Source organism: Saccostrea cucullata, unplaced genomic scaffold (assembly GCF_032062105.1).
Source record: "Saccostrea cucullata isolate Sc308-1 unplaced genomic scaffold, CSIRO_AGI_Scuc_v1 ctg307, whole genome shotgun sequence".
Classification (NCBI taxonomy): Eukaryota; Metazoa; Mollusca; class Bivalvia; order Ostreida; family Ostreidae; genus Saccostrea; species Saccostrea cuccullata.
In genome coordinates this window covers 89,132-106,879 of record NW_026931525.1, presented here as the reverse complement: position 1 = coordinate 106,879, position 17,748 = coordinate 89,132, and the positions used below count along the sequence as shown (strand labels likewise).

The 17,748-nt window shown below is 32.6% G+C and overlaps 1 protein-coding gene across 1 annotated transcript; it reads left to right on the top strand.

The window, feature by feature from the left end:
- Nucleotides 1–691: 691 nt before the first annotated feature.
- On the top strand, nucleotides 692–17,627 carry LOC134232851 (uncharacterized). The gene is made up of 3 exons (XM_062714826.1): nucleotides 692–807; nucleotides 14,855–14,947; nucleotides 16,913–17,627. The coding sequence occupies exons 2-3, from the start codon at nucleotides 14,860–14,862 to the stop codon at nucleotides 17,302–17,304; spliced, it is 480 nt and encodes a 159-aa protein (XP_062570810.1). The 5' UTR covers nucleotides 692–807; nucleotides 14,855–14,859; the 3' UTR covers nucleotides 17,305–17,627.
- Nucleotides 17,628–17,748: the final 121 nt, after the last annotated feature.

Here is a 17,748-nt window from a genome sequence, read left to right as displayed (position 1 = left end):
GCTTTTTATGAAACTCAAAGGATGCTATTAACTCTTCTAATGTATGGCTTAAAAAAGGACTTGATAGAACCTTTCTACTCTCGACGAGGTACAACTGACACAATTACATGCTATTCAGACTTGAAGTGAATGAAATTATTCATTTGAAAATTTCCAGTTAATCATCATACCATAATTGTTTGACTCGCACATAATGCAGGAATTTCGCTCGCTAACTTGTTTTGTGTAAAGCTATGCAATTTATCCGTGACAATTTACAGGAATCGATATTATGCTTTTTTGACTTCTTAAACTGTCATTACGCGTTATGTGAATTCAGTGTGAAACACTTTCATATGCTCCGATACAATTAATGAAAAATCAATGCTCATCTGAACAATAAGTCATTAATATATGAGGTACACTTTTTTTCTGAAAGAAGGGGGAGAATCAATGACTCAAATTTACCCTCCAAAGCCTGACTGTAGCACGGTTATCAGATAATGGTTTACCAAATCAAAAATTAATCTACTTTATAAAGATCGGGAGTCTTGTCAAAATCTGTATGCCTTCCAATCGGCCGACCGGACTTTACAATTAAGGATACATGTAGACGCTAACGACGTCATCAAAACGTTTTCATCGTACGCGCTTTCTGTAGTGTTGAAACAAGATCCTGATTGACACAGTGTGCGGAGAACCTTGATCGACGTCACGGTAAATGTCTGGCATCCAATCATTTTCAGTCTCGCGCTATTTATTGAAAACCAAATTGTAGACTAAGACAGTTGTTTGGCCTTTGGACTGTTTCGGACACCATCACTCAAAGTGAGTAGAATTTTTTAATCTTTAAATTAGCATTTCCTTGTCTCTTTTCTTTGAATTTTCTTTAACAAAAAAAATTACCCAAGGTCTTTGCAAATATACACACTACAAAATGATAAAGTAATGTAAAGAATAAGCATTTTTCATTTGGAAAAATAAAATAAAACGACGGTTTATTGAACCTTTTTACATCAGACAGAGCTTCTGAGATATACGTTTTAAAAATCGAATTATACAATTAGAATGCCGGTTTCTGTCATTATATTAAGATAAAATAGTATCTTTTTCATATTTTTTTAATTGCAGAATGATTCTAATACCAGAAAAACACCTACATATTACTTTAATATTTGGTTTAACAAAAACAATGCTACTTTATACTAAAAAATGTGACTGATTAAAGAAAGTAAATTCACTTCACTGATGCGTTGGTTTGAATGTTATATATAGTTATGTTATGACAGTTGAGGCTTATGATTGTGCAGACCTTTTCCCCCAATCTCTCGGAGTCAAGCCTTGTTTGTCCAAGGGAACTTCACTGGTAGTTTTGGCGTCATGTAATTCAATTTCTTGACCGTTTTTATCAATTTGAAGTTTGGGATGTGGAATTGTAAACTTATCATCGTCATAAATAAAATCAGAATCTTATATAATAATGCTTGATGGTTTGCAGAATATAGTAACTTAATCATCTATTGAAATATGTTCAAATAGTTTTTAACAGATAAAGTGATATTTTTTCTTATTGTCAGCTTCAAACATTCGTCATTATAATGTTCAGTCTTGACCGCCAATACATGTTCTTTGAATGAAATAGTTAGATGACTACCCTTTCAACTTTATAACAATTATTTTTAAGATCTACTTATTAGATGTTTCATAGATTGAAGATTGCAATTATGTGTAATTTACATTAAAATATGTACTATTTATTGACACATAAAATATGTAACGACAGTTAGTATTCTTTAACAGTTTTCTACAATAATCTAAAACTGATATCATTTATAAGAATTCAATTAATTAAAAGGATTTATTGATTTTGGAAAACAATTTTAAATGATGAAATAAAACTTCTTAGAAAGTGTAGCTTATAATTTCTGAATGAATGTTTTTAAACACAAATCCCTTAATTCTTAGAACTTAGTGTATGGGTAAATCAATATTTTTGGCATACATTAGCAAACTCTGTACATGTAAACTTACGTTTTGTTTCTCTTAGATTATATAGTCTGACGAGGTAAAACGTTTCTGTTGCATTATTTAATAAGAAGATGTTCTAATTGTTGTATTATTCAGACGAACCAAAGCCTCGCTGACAAAAAATATTTAAAATCTAAAAAAAAGACCGAAATGACATCTTTATTTTTACCTATTGGATCCTTTTGATTCTACTATATTTCCTTGCATAAATATTTAAACCTTTCATGGTTTGGATCTTTTTGTTTCACATAAATTACAAAATAAGCTACTATAGACGTAGTTAACGAATCCATCAATTTCTTAATCAGTATTGATACTATGCTACGAATGTTAGTAATATTTGACGATTTCATTATATATTAAATCGCTTACAAGTCCTAGGAACCGAATTTGATAACACAATTAACTTAACAGATACAAGTCCAAGTTAACGAATCTGATAATACAATTAACTTAACAGATACAAGTCCAAATTAACGAATCTGATAACACACTCAACTTTACAGCTACGAGTCCAAGTTAACGAATCAAATGACACATAATTTACTTAATCAGCTATAAGTCCTAGGAAACGAATTTGATAAAACAATTAACTTAACAGATACAAGCCCAAGTTAACGAATTTGATGACACATAATTTACTTAATCAGCTTTAAGCCCTAGTTAACGAAACTGATAACAAATAATTAATATAACCAACTAGTTAACGAATCTAATAACTCCCAATTCACTTAATTAGCTACAAGTCCTGGCTAACAAATGCATTATTTTCAAAATCATTATTGAGTCCAAGTTAACGAATATATAATTTACTAATCAAAATGTGTCCTAATTTCAGGAATCTTTGTAACATAAAACTGAGTTTTGTTACAGACTCTTGATCACATGCCGTTTACTTTTCCGTTTATCTGTCTGTTAAGGTCAGACGATACGTTCCTCATATATCTGTTTTGTATACCTTCGTAATATGTATTTTAAAAAAAATATTTAAAATTATAAAAACCTTGAGATTTCCAAACTGGTTTCTAATTGTCTTTGAAAATTTACAACGCTAAAATTTTTAATTTTGGCAATTCAAAATATTTCAAAAAGATTATATAGGCAACATCATCCTCTGGTATCTTGCCCAAATGCCACGCAAGGTTCCCAAATTTTACATTAGTTACTTTTTAAGGGTAGCATTACTTCAACTACAAAATCTTGTAAAACATTATTTATATTATTTAGGAAGATATCGCCTGTCCTTAAATGTCTATAAACTTAATTGCATTCAGATACACAGTATAAATAACTCTGGAAAAACATCATGTTTCTTATCCACCTGTGTTATTAAGATGTCACGCAAAACAGTAATTAGGAACATCAGTTAGGTATGATGCTATTTATCGATGAAGATAACACCCGTTAGAAAGTACTTTACAAATCATAAGTTCTAGAAACGTTCATATTATCGTAGAGCATTGGCGTCTCCATATGAGTGAAAAAGTCTCGAAAGGGACGTTAAACAACATACAATCAATCAATCAATCATAGAGCATTAGCAAACTATTCGTTACAAAACATCTTGACAAGACAATACATGTATTTGTTGGATATACAATTGATTCAATATAAACATATAATCCTTTTGAAGTAAACATTTCTAGGATGTAATCACATCGCCGCACCCAGTCCTTAACTTAAGAGAAAAGAAGTGATAAATTAAAAGAAGCAGTTAATCCAAAGATTCTTGAGATATGGATCATTTACTGAACATATACACCTAAAAGGTCAAGATAACGATCAATAGTCAATCTCAAAAAAATTTAATAATACAAACATATGCGGGCATAAAACGAGGATCCCTGGACGTACGTGAGTTGGGATTAGGGTCTGGGAGGAATAAGCATTCCCTGTAAAACGGTCAAATCCACCGTTAGCCCCAATTTTGATCATGTAGATGGAAGTTGACATAGTCAAATTTCGGATTAAAACAAAGACTTAACAAATGGTAAATACAAGTCAGCCAAAATATCACCCATTGGAAGGTTATATTTCCTAAAAAGGTATTTACGAAATACTGTCTTTTAACGAGGTTGTTGAAATCCCTGTAACATCAACTTATCAGTGAGAAGCCTGCCTCGCTTTAAAGATTGATCCCCCGTTAGCCCTATGTATTGATCAGGTAGACGGAACCTTCAAGTCAATTCAGTATAGAACGAAGGTGTCACAATTAATATGGAACAGTTAAAATGTCCTTCCTTATAGTGACAATAGAATTTACGAAATGCCATCTTTAAACAAGGTTATTGAAATTCCTGTAACATCAACTTATCAGTGAGAAGCCTGCCTCGCTTTTAAAATTTATCAAGATCAAGCTAAGAGCAAGTTCTTCGGAACAGAATAAATTAGAGGACAAAAACACCAGAAGCAGTTGATACTTGAATATTACTTTATAAATAGGAAAAGTGAGCGATGAAAAAACTAAAGCCATCTCGTTTGTCATACAAATTTGTTAGTTAGCAGTCAGAAATCCAGTTTGTCTCATCACAAATGAGACTTGATTTGATGGGAATGGTTTTGTCAACGGCAGATAAAGAAGTACAGCAAAATGCCTACAGTGTTACAAATGACCCAATGGGAAAGTGAAAAAATTATCTCAATTTTTCAATATTTTCAAAAATCATTTGTGATTTCATTTAGGTGTGTCTTTGCCTAATTTCCACTGAAGGTTTTTTTCTGAACATATGCGTAAATGTTTATCTTGACAAAATCATTATTTAAATATTGTTGTTTGTCGTAAATTGTTTAGGAAGTAATAAGCATTTACGATTCAATGAGCAGATGGAATTTCGGCCACTACTTTTATAACCTGAGTTCTAATTCCTCTAATAAAATGAAACATATGGAGATAACGAACAGTATTTTAGAAATCAGAGTAAACAAGGACCTCTTAAACACCATAGGTGGGATCAGGTGCCATGGAGGAGTGATCATTCTCTGCCGACCGATCACAAATTACTATAAACACTAGATTCAAAAACCTAAAAATGTTTTGATTTTGTTTTCTTTTGAAAAAAAGCAATTTGCATGATTTGTCCATCTCATTCTTGATTTCTGAAAATCAAATATAAATATGCTTTTACAAACCAAAACTAAAGAAAAATATCTGTTTTTGACAGTTAATTTACGAGAGTGAAATTCTAAGTCAGTAAGTATCAGTGACTTCATCAAAAAGTTAATCAAGGATTTAAAAAAAATCTCAGAAAAAAAGATTAATTATTATCGGAAAACCTAACTTCAAGCTAATGCACACATCTATCAAGAAAAAAAAAACTAATATCCTATTACTCTTTTTGAATAATTCTTCAGTTTGATATGTTTGAGAATAGAAAGCCTTCAAATAATTATATTAGAATAATTTTTAGAAAATGATATGAAGCAAAGAGACACTCCAAAACTTCTTTGTATGAGCTAAATTCACACCAAAAAGGACATGGTAACTCACCGGTAACTCCAATTTTGTTTTTATATCGATGAAAAAAGTATCTATGGCTATTTTATCTAGATATATTCGTTGTAACATTCATTTGGTTAGCAATTCTCTCAAGAGCGTTTGGAGGAAGAGGCGCTTTCATTCTTTCAGAAATACGTGGGCGATGTGTATTTTGTGATGTACTATCAGATGAAAACAAAGACATAATAAGTGAATTTAATTTAGGCCGAAAATCCTTCAATTAATTTATGATCGATTATCTTCGGAACATTTTATTTTGGTTGCTGGCATTTGTAAATGATGAAATCATAAGGTAAAAAACAGTCAAAAGTACATTACATGCGAGTTCCTTTTTAAAGAGACAAAATGAACTTCAATGGCATGATATAAGATACTGCATTGTGAGGTTGTAATTCCATCGAACTTTCAATCGAATTTCCTCGAGGGTATGTACAGTTGTAGAAATATATGACCGAGCGTCGTGAAAAAAGGAGTTGATCCCCACCTACTGGTTTTGATTCCCACTGTGGGACGTTGTAAAATATACAAACAAACAAATTTCCTCCATCAATCACCTGTATGAATAATCTTTTTACTTACATGCTTTAATATTAAAATTTATATTAACAAAAAAGTTAAGACCTTTGATATCATTGACAGCTGCTTTTCAGTAAAAATGGAACTCGTAAATTTACTTACCTTTTCATTGATGGTTAGCAAAATTATTTTGTTGAAAAACATTTTGAATGTTCACACAAGAACTCTGAAGTTGACATCATAAGGATGCTTGAGCTTCTAATTGACAATATCTATGATGTTTTTGTAGACAAGGTCTTACAACAATCTTCTGGCATTTCCATGTCTTCCATTTGCGCCCCGTTATTAGCAGACCTATTTTTGTATTCACATGAAGCTAAATTTATCCAAAATTTTATATGTGAAAAGAATAAAACACTTGCTGTAACCTTAAACTCGACATTTAGATATATCGACGACGTATTTCAGTTAACAATGCTTATTTCCATTCCATACGATATAACCTGATGAGCTTGAGATAAATGACACAACAAAGTCTGACAAATCTGTTTCATATTTGGATATTTTACTAGAAATAGACGTTAATGGTAATCTAACAACCAAACTCTATGATAAACGTGATGGCTTTAACTTTCAATCTTAACTTTTCAATCTTCAACTTACCTTACTTATGCAGCAATATACCTCCATCACCTTCATAAGGAGTTTATATCTCTCAGTGGATTTGATACGTAAGAGCATGCTCTAAGTATGTACAATTTCTAAAAGGAGGTAAATAATTGACATACAAGTTGATGATACAAAAAGATCAGCAGTATCGTTTAAAATTTTCATTTTGTAAGTTCTGTGGTCGATATAATGAGCTTGTCAGCAAAGAGTCAAATGCTGACTGACGTTTTCCATTCTGATTTTAAGTCCATTATTTGCACACTTATTTGACGAAGGATTTTTCCATTATTTCTCGATCATGACAAGGAGCACACAGCGGGTGTGAGCGGTCGGCAGGGGATGCTCACTCCTCCATGTCACCTGATCCCACCTCTGATGTTTTGAAGGTGCGTTTATGCTCTGCTCTCATTTTATATTGTTTATTGACATTTGAGCTTGCATACCGTTCGTTATCTCCATATGTTTTATTCAACCTAAAAATTCCATTAAACAATACAAAATAGGAGCAGATCAAAAGCGGACCTCCAAAACATCAGAGATGGGATCAGGTACCATGGAGGAGTGAGCATACCAAGCCGACCATTCACACCCGCCGTGTGCTCTTCATCATGATTTGGAATTAACGGAAAAATTCGTCGACAATGGCCCAACAATAAGTATGAAAAACGTCAGTCAGCATTTGATTTAATAATAAATTGTATTTGCTGAAAAAGGTCATTGTATCGACCATTGAACTAACGGAATGATGCATAATGAAACTACTGATATTTTAGTTTCAGCAGCATGTTTGTCAATTACTTACCTCTTTTTGAAAATTGTTCCTTCTTGCGTATCGAATCAATTAAGAGATATAAACCCCGTATAACGAACAACAATCAAGTTATTAGTCCATTAAAACAATAAATTTGGAAATGGACTAAAAAGAATCTCTAAATAATAACATCAGAAGTGGGAACAGGTGCCATGGAGATAAAGCATCATCTGTAAAACGTGCTCCTGTCATGATCGGAAAAATCAGAACAAAAACAGGTAGAAAATAATGGTCTAACAATTTATATAAAATCATTATTAAAAATTTTGAAAGATCGACTTGATGATTCATTGTATTCAGTGACAATTACATTTTATCGACTATGTTGACAGCTAGCTGTAAACGTACTCAGTGACAAGGTCATTTTATCGATTTTGTTGACTTTAAACGAGACTGTTCTATCCTTATGTTGTTAACTTGTTTGTTAATAGCCTGTCTTGTTGTAGAAATTGTTCGTACGTATACGATTCATAGTTTTTGGGGTATGGAGAGACCCACTAATTTATCACCACCATGAAATGTAATATTTCATATGCATTACTACTAAACATTTTTCAACTACGAATTCATATCCCTGCAGACCAATATGTTTTCCTGAAACCTCGAAAATAAGACACCACAAAATGTGTGATTTTACAGTAGTATGCTTTAAAATACCTAATCAATAGAGAGACAAAATGATTAAAGAAGTAAAATTGCATCAGTTAGATTATTAACTAAAAGCTTGTGAGCGGCTTAATAGAACGATTTAAATGAGAGTTTTAAAATAACGCTATAAAGACTATCGTAACATTCTTGCCGTTCAGCGGTGAACAAAATCAAATGAAATGTTTCTCATTCTAGTAATATTTCAAACGTATAATATCTATCAGAATCTTTCAAAAAATTATCTATTTCTAGTATTAAAAAGTTACACAAGATAAAGATAACTATTTATATGTATACATACATATACAGAGAACAATCTCTCCAAATTCAGAAGATACTTAATTGTTTTGCGAATCACTGATAAGTACGTTAGAATCAGAGCGACTGCGGCGCAAGTATTTTTTCAAAAAAATTGATGAAAATTAGAACTATAATATTTCTTTTCTCTGTGATCACTCTTTGAAAGTTATCAGAGTTGATTTCTTGATCATACTACCTGTTTGTAAATTTCGCCAAAAAATAGGTCAGAATCTAATATGCATGTAAATATCGTGCTTCTGTCTCAATGTCTGCCGCTGAGGCCTAATATGCATGTAAATCTTGTGCGGCTATCTTAAAATCTTAATTTAGAATTTCATTTCACAATGAAATAAACTACATTAAAAGCAGGTTAAAGGTCAAGTTCAATGTCATGGGATTAGTGACCCAATTATTTTATAAAAACATTCATGTGAAGCAATGCAGATCAATAAACAAATGGCCTCAGGTTCTCCAGATAAATTGTGACAGATGGACGGACAGACCGTAACCGAGAAACAGTCGCTTTGCTTTGCAGGGTAATTGCAAACAGTGACTAAAAAGGACACCTTTATGTACAACCAACTGATATTTATAACCAACCTCGGTTACCATTGTCTTAATGCTTGTTTAATCACTCATTATGGAGAAAGGCGTGTAAATAATTTTCAAACATTAAGAATACCATTAGGTGTATCAATATTTATTCTGCAAGCAATTTATTCGTGTACGCAAGACTAGGACGTCAATCTTTCGCGGGTCACAAGAGAGCGTGCCTACGGAATGAACCGGAATTTATCACCAATAATTAATTTTGATGCTCTGCTAATTCGCGATTTGTCACGGCTAAACACTTCTAAGTATTTCGTCCATCGGATTGCAATCCATGCTCGTGTTTCAAAATAAATATGGTATATTTCTGGTCATTGATTATTTCCACTACATTATTTGCTCTAAAGCTGATGTGTATTATCAAACTGACAAATCAAGGGATTATTTTAAGTCAAAACTTTAACAAAGTTCTCCGGGCAACCAATGACTCCTTTGTTTTCCTGCATCATATTCTTGTTCTTATCTGGAGTTTTCTTAGCTCAATGAAGCCTGACAATGTTTTTTCTTCATTATGAGGTTATATTAAAAGATAAGTATTCTGCTTAAATTGCATATATTTGTGAGCAATATTATTTTGTCCTTTCAATGCCACACAAAACACTGACAGGACGGGATCAAAAACTGATAAGAAGGGTTGAAGGTTGAAGGCTAAATCATTAAAGTCTCTTGATCTACTTATGCCCCTTTGAATCCACGAATTGTTATGAAGACAGATTAAAATATAATGCAATAACCATCGTTTCTGCTAATTTTATACTTATCTGAAGAAACAGAAAGCAGAATTTGTATTTTCTTTTTAGTGTTTTAAAAGACCAACTCCAACGAGTAAATTTTGTATGTTCATCAATGTTTGGAGCTTCAGACTTTAGGGTTTCACGGCGCTAGACATGCTAAACATACTTGTTACAATGCTTGATGTACCCATACACACTACCTACAGTGTACGATGCATCGATATCAAACAGTTTTATTGTTCTTAAGATTTCGTCGATCAAAATCTTAATTATTAACAATCGAGATAATTTCTTCCTACATAAAGACTTAAAAGAAATCAAATCTTATTTACAGCGATTTATACTAGAAAGGGATTAAATATTCTTTGATTAATTCAAATTTTCTTGGCTTTATTTCCGCATGTTGTTCTAAAGGTAGCCAATATCCTGATGTGAAATTGAGATTGCGTTTGTGCTAGTGGTCCTACTAAGAACATTAGCTGCCTTTGAAATGAGACCGTTTTTGTGTGTAGCCCTGTACAAGGCTTAGATGAGGTTCTACAGCGTTGATTAATAATATAGATTTACACGGATAAAATAAATATGATGAGCTGAGATTGTCATTCGGAGTATAGCTCTTAGATGTTAGGCGTTGATGCGATTTTAATTGAGTAGAGAATTTTGGAATCCGATATCTGTGGTCGCACAACATCAAACCTTATTTATTCTCACATTTAGGGATTATTTTGTGGTTTCAATAGTAGCTTATTATTAACGACAAGCAGAAAAATAGCACTTACTGTTAAATGGCTTAAAGCTTAAAGTAAGACAATTTCAAGGTATGATAAAGACATATATTCAGAAATAAGATATAGGGTACTTATTTTTCACGTTGAACCTGTCAAATGGCGACATAGAGTTTTTCAAACATTAAATACTCCGGTACTTGAAACTATAAGTATTCAGAGTTTTTTTTTTACTTAATTCAAGAACAGCTTTTGGGTCAAGCCTTTATATTATTCTTCTGCATAAAGACAATGAATGGTAATCAAGCTTGAAATGCCCAATACACATTGTTGGAAGCGCAAATACAGACTAAAAATAGAGGTACAGGTTCCATGAAGGAGTGGATTTCCCCTTTTAATCGACCACCGTGTTATGTGCCCCTTGTCATAATCAATCTAGTAAGTGAAAACAACCTATTCAGTATGAAAATAATGTTGTATGAAAAAGCGTATTATTCCAACATTTGACATCATATCTACGTTATAAACAAGTGTATCGACCGCAAATTTTCGAAATTTTGACTTTTAACGCGATGACACCTGATCCCACCTCTGATGTTTTGGATGTCTGTGTTTGCTCTGCTCCTGTTTTGTATTGTTTTATGGACTTTCGATCTTGAATACTGTTCGTTATCTCCATATGTTTCCTTTGATGTCCTTGTAGCATTATTTTTTCTTAATTGCATCTCTTCATTGTTCTTACGTAAAATGCTAGCTCTTGCTTAACAGATCTACTGGTAGTAAAAAAAAAAACATATGCAGTGAAGAATAGTTGAAGTCATAATGTCTATTATAAATGCTAATTGTTAGTTTTCCTCATTGCCTTTCTTCAGTTAAACTTTCAAATGTGAAGCAGATGTGTCCGATTCTGCTGTGTCTTTTATTGAGATTTCTTTAATCCTTTAGAATGAATATTTTTGATTGATAATATCTTTATGGTTTTAGGTCCCGTCACACTTCTTTTGCAGCTGAAGCAGGGTTTCGAAAGAATCGTGGACTAGATTAACTAGAGTTTTTGCAATGCCTGCCTGCAAATATATTATTAATTCTGTTCAGAACTTATTTGAAAATCTGACAAGCAGACGATATAGTGTAGTTTTAAAAATTAAACATTTTATCATGTTGAACTGAAAAACATATGATTTAAGTTAAAAATGTAATATAACCTGAATTTTGATCACTTTGGAGTCCAGGTCTCTAAATAAAAAAATTACAAAGTGCGAGACAGGATATGTCTTTGTGAGTTTCTAGACATAATATGATCGTTTATTATCGTTAATAAATTTAAGCTGTCATAAATCTGAGAGTATGTCTGCCTTGGTCGTGTGGATTCCTTGCTATATAATGAAGAGACTTAGCAGGAAGTGATCTTTAATCCCCTGATTTAATAGCACGACTATCTCACGCTCCTCTTTTTAGCACTCAAAGATTTATGGATTCTGTCGACATGATGCTTTTTATTTTTCCTTGTTGCCATATTTTATGCTTTTCATTCTCTTGTTTATAAACTATACGTATGATTATTTTGCTCCACGATTTTTCAAAGTTGTAACGCTTTTATTTTCCTTTCATTACGATTTTAATAAGGGAGGATACATATGATGAAAAAATGTGTTCTATAATTGATATGCCAAAGAATTGATATCGAGGCCATTTTTCAGCAGACCGTAGCACTATTCTTATAAATTGTATTCATAAAGCAGAATTTACTCAAAATCTGACACATGAAAAGAGGAGACCTTCAATTCGACATTTAGATATATCGACGACGTATTGTCAATTAACAATGGTTATTTCCATTCTTATGTCGATACGATATATCCCGGTGAGCTTGAGATATACGATTCCACAGAGTCGGACACATCTGTTTTATATTTGGATATTTTACTTGAAAAATACGTCAATGGTAGTCTAACAACCAAGCTCTATGATGAACATGGTGACTTTTCAATCGTCAACTTCCCTTACTAATGCAGCAGTTATACTTCATCACCTGCATACGGTTTTTTTTTTATCTCTCAGTTGATTCGATACGCAAAATCATACTCTACGTATGTACAATTTCTAAAACGAGGTAAATTTTTCACAAAGACATTGATTAAACCAGGAAATCAGAAGGCGTGTTTAAAGTCGACATTTCGAAAGTTCTAAGGTCGATACAATGACTTTGTCAGCAAATACAAATTATCATGCAACTGACGTTTTTGATGCTGAGTATTAGGCCATTTTTACACATGAATTGACAACGGATTATTTTCGTTATATCCCGATCATGGCAAGAAGCACACGGCAGATGTGATCGGTCGGTAGGTGGTGCTCACTCCTCCATGGCACCTGATCCCACCGCTTTTGTTTTTGGAGGTCTGTGTTTGCACTGCTCTTGTTTTGAATTGATTTAGGACAATTGATCTTGTTCGTTACCTCCATATTTTTCATAAAATTATTTCATTGTTATTTGAAGAGACAGTTAAGGAAATGCAGGGAAACTCAATATTTTACATTTAGCGATCGGTACACTTTTAAAACATGGTCAAAAATAAAATCATGGTTTATACCTCGTTTTCAGATATTGAACCTTCTACACACGACATGCTGAAGATTTAGTGTTATTTTTTATTATTCCAGTAAAAATAAGATTGAAAGACTCATTTATCAAACAAATTTCAATGAAACTAAATAATTTTAAACGCGGAAATGGGAAGGTGTACTTTTCCTCTCGAAATTCAAATTCTAAGAATTAAGACGATATATACTTGTTTCTGCCAAAATTATCTCCCCAAACCCTGTATAAAATTGAAACAAGTGCTAGTGTTTGATTTTTTCCCCTTAAATCTGTAAAAAAAAAAAAACAAGCAAAACAAATTTCAATCTTTCTAAATAGATTTATTATGGTCTAGTAAAGAGATATGTATTATTGGATCTTTTCATAGTTTTGGTATTTACTGTAAATTTTACTTTTTGTTTTAATTAATCATTTGAGCACACATGGCCCTACGGCTTCCATGGTATACTTTGCCCTGACGGCTTCTTGCGATTTCTCAGAACAAGTGAATACTACTCGTAGGGGCGTTTAGTGTACTAACTTTTGCTTACAAAGCATACGGATTTTTGTAGAATGCAATCAGAAGTAATTAACATTCACTTCTTTAGCTTGATATATACACTTTGAATTGCATAATCACAATTACATAAAATACATTAAATTCTTCTATTTGCATCCGATTAGGATCCTTTTATCAAAGTACATTTTGCTTTGATGAGATTGGCATAACAGATTCTTTTCTCCATTTTTTGCTGGTATCTTGCCTGAGATAAATATTTTCAGTTTTACTACGATGAAAGGCACAAAGAAGTTCTAAACTTTTTTTCCTGAAAATTAAAGTATATATTCTTCCAAAAATCGCCCACATGGCACAGTGGTTAGAGTGTCTGCTCTATAGTCGCGAAGTAAGGAGTTGGTCCTTACGTCGCCGGTTCGAATTCCACTGTGGGACGTGGAGACCGGTCCTTCGAATGAGACCATATAAACCTAGGTTCCGTGTCGCAGTAGGTGCTGGCACGATCTCTTCCTCCTCAATGGACTGAGTGCCGAGTATAGGACAAAAATTTGCAGCTCTCCATCAGCAAGTGGTAGCCTCTCCATATGAGTGAAAAAATTCTCGAGAGGGACATTAAACAACATACAAACAAACAAATCTTCCACAAAGAGCTGGACGGAAAATTACGGACAAAATATTTCCTCAATGTTTACCATACCAGAAGAGCGCATATAAAACATGAAAAAATTATATTACCTAATATAACTAATTAAGACGCATGGCTTTTTTTTGTTTATTTTCTTCACCAATTACATGAATTGAATCTGATAAAAATTGAAATCTCCGAATGAAAGGACTAATTAACCCGTTACTCTCAAAGACTATATTAATGTACATATACATTGTCGACCAGCATAATTACTGATATTATTGAACCAATGTTAAGTACTATCATTGTTATCCGGAAGAAAAAAGCACATTTCATAAAAAATTATCCAAAAGTTATTTGTTCCATACTGAGATAAATATTCTTTTGTATTTCAATTACGGAAAACCCTCAAAGGTCTTCAGATATCATATAGCAATCTTAATGCCCTGTTAGGGAATTCAAACGTGCATTACCATGGTACATGAAATTAAAAACGTATATTTTGAGGAAGAAAATGCAAACAAATATCATAACAAAATGATCTATGATTAGTTTCATTTTGTTTGATTTGACGCAGTAACCAACAATTACTTTTCTTTTTTCAATATTTCAGAAACCATGGAGACGAAAACACTTTTAATTTGGGTTTTAGCGGCATTTTTGGCTTTGATTGATGTATCAAATGGATCAAAAGAATCAAAACTAAGTGAGTATAGAAACGATATTCCATCTATATCAATAGTCAGCATTAGTTATACTCAACCTGTCTTTCTCTCCTTCCATCTCTCTCTCTCTCTCTCTCAAAATCTTTGCATACACATTTTCGTTGCCTTTTGTGTTTAGGATACTCTTTTGACTTCATTGATTTATAACCTCTAGATTTAAGAATACTTTTTTAACTTGAATTCTTTTGTTGTTTATTTTTTCACGATCATGTTTATTTGAAAAGCATATTTTTCCCTCCCCCCCCCCTTCTCTCTCTCTTTCTATTTGCCACCACTCACGGTAGCCTAGAGGTAAAAATGGTCTTTTGTAATTCCTGATTGGGAAACATGATTTCAATTCTCTACCCCCCGGGCCGCGTCAAACCTAAGACATCAATTCATGGATAGTGACTGTTGCTTTCTCACGGGCCCGGTATGAGATGTGATAGTCGTGGGTCTTTCGGATGATTTCTCAAAGACCGAGGTACTTTTAAAGGTAGTTGTCGGCACGATAAAGAACCCACTTTCCTGCATGGGTGCCAAGTAAAGGTCTAAATTAAAAAGGAAACCTCCGGCTTACGGTGATGTCTCTATATGAGTGAAAAATTCTCGAATGGGGCGTTTAACAACATACTGTCAATCAACTAATCTCAGTCTTTGCTGATACCACAATACGCAGCCACAATATCCATTTTATGCACAAGATTGCGAATTAAGCTCAATCTGAAGGCAATAAACATTCACTTTATTCTTGTGTTGACTTTTTACAATTTAAAATGAGTTAACTTTACATGTATTCACTTATGGTTTCACCAAAGGTCAACTTGTCCAAAAATTTATTTTTACAATAGCTCCTAAACTATGTGGTTTTAATGTTAAAACTTTTACAGTTTATAAACTATCATTGATTTAAAGGTAGAAACTATTACTTAAGATCAAATATTTAAATAAATACTTTTTGAGTAAAAAATATTTTAAAAATTTTACACATTATAAAAATGCACCCCTTAATTCTGTACTTTTAGTGAAAACCATCATTGCAGAAATAATATATGTTTATCAATGAAGGGCAAGTTGGAAATAAATGGTCTCTGAAAGGCTGTTATTGAAAGCATGAATTAAATGTTTAAAGACAAGATCGCTATAAAATCCGCCATTTGCAATTAATGTCCTTTCGTTTTCATATCTTAATATTTGGACAAAATTAACAGGGAAAACAACTTTCCAGAGGTATCGAAGTCCAACTTGTCCTTCATTGATAAACATATATTGTTTCTGCAATGGTGCTATTCACTAAAAGTACGGATTTAATTATGTGTATTTAAGAACAAATATATGAATTTTTTAAAAGAATTTTTCTCCATAAATATTATTTTAAAAGTATTTATTTCAAGTGATACTTTCTATCTTTTAATCAATAATAGATTTATAAACTGTAAAAGTTTTAACTTTATAAACCACATAGTTTCGGAGCTATTGTAAAAAAATCTTTGGACAAGTTGAACTCTGGTAAAACCTTAATGTTCATCGGAGAAAAAAGTAAAACATCCTTCATCTTTTCTTTCAAATATTTTTTGGTGGCAGAAATATGTCCTGAATTTATGTGCAGACGGAAGAAAATAATTTATTTTTTGATATTTACATTGAGGTAAATTGAGACTTTTCAGTGGAATCAGTTCGGCTCTCAATCGTGTCTAGATATCTCATGGTTACCAGCGCTATCATATTTCTTTAAAAGCATATGCTAATGTTTTAATATTGTACGCCACGTCTTGTATGGTGTTTGCTAATCCATGGTATCCCATTAACGTGCAGATTATATAAAACACTTTTTTGAAACAAAAAAAAATTGATGTTTTTTAATTAAAATATTAACGAATGTGTTTTGTCTTTTCTGGAGTGGATGATAAAAGAATGATATATCTGATGAAAGGAAACTGTTCACTAAAATCGAATTTATATTTCAGGTCATGAGGATTCCGAAGTTAAGTCAATAAAGAGACGATCCGATCCTATGGATGACATTACAGACTCGTACGAGTTTTCAAACGAAGATCTAAATGAACTTGTTAAAAAGGGTTCGCTTTTCCGATTTGGAAAACGAGGTGGGTTGTTTAGATTCGGGAAGAGGGGCGAGGAAGAAAAGAGGGGCTCGTTGTTTAGATTTGGAAAACGTACAGACGGTTATTACGTGTCTCCGTACGGAAGCAGTGAAGGAATTCCAGATCGGGATGATAAAAGGGGAAGTCTTTTCCGGTTTGGCAAACGGTCATCTTTGTTCCGATTTGGTAGAAGTGTCGATAATGAGAAACCACATATGCCATTTCGTTTCGGACGTGAGGAGGAGGATGAAATTTAATTGGAATATGTGAACATATTATCATATTCTCTTAAGTATGTGTAACATGTAACAGAAATGCAACATTGTTTTTCACATGATTTGTAATCATTGTATAGAATGAAAGGGTTAATCATTTCACGTAGGGAAGGATACGCCATTAGATTTAATGACATCTCATTTATAGAAACCTTCCATTCTAAGAGGGATACATATTACTTATCGAAACCATACAGTCATGTTAAATTTAATTTATTTCAATCTTTTGGATAATTAGTATTGTACATGTTAATTAGTAATTCGGTGATGGAGAAGGATAATAAAAGGAAAAGAAATGGCGAGAATTGCAGTGTGTTATTTTCTTTTCTGGTGTTGAACAACTGAAACATATTTTTGTGGTTGAACTATGCAACATCTCTTCACAAGGTTCACTTGCATTTTTACAGATGCCATATAATTACTGAC

What these genes read in the sequence shown, in the direction of transcription:
- LOC134232851 (XM_062714826.1), top strand. Translation starts at nt 14,860, where the DNA reads ATGGAGACGAAAACACTTTTAATTTGGGTTTTAGCGGCATTTTTGGCT. An exon ending in ATCAAAAGAATCAAAACTAA is followed by an intron (nt 14,948 to 16,912) that starts GTGAGTATAGAA and finishes TTTATATTTCAG; the next exon opens with GTCATGAGGATTCCGAAGTT.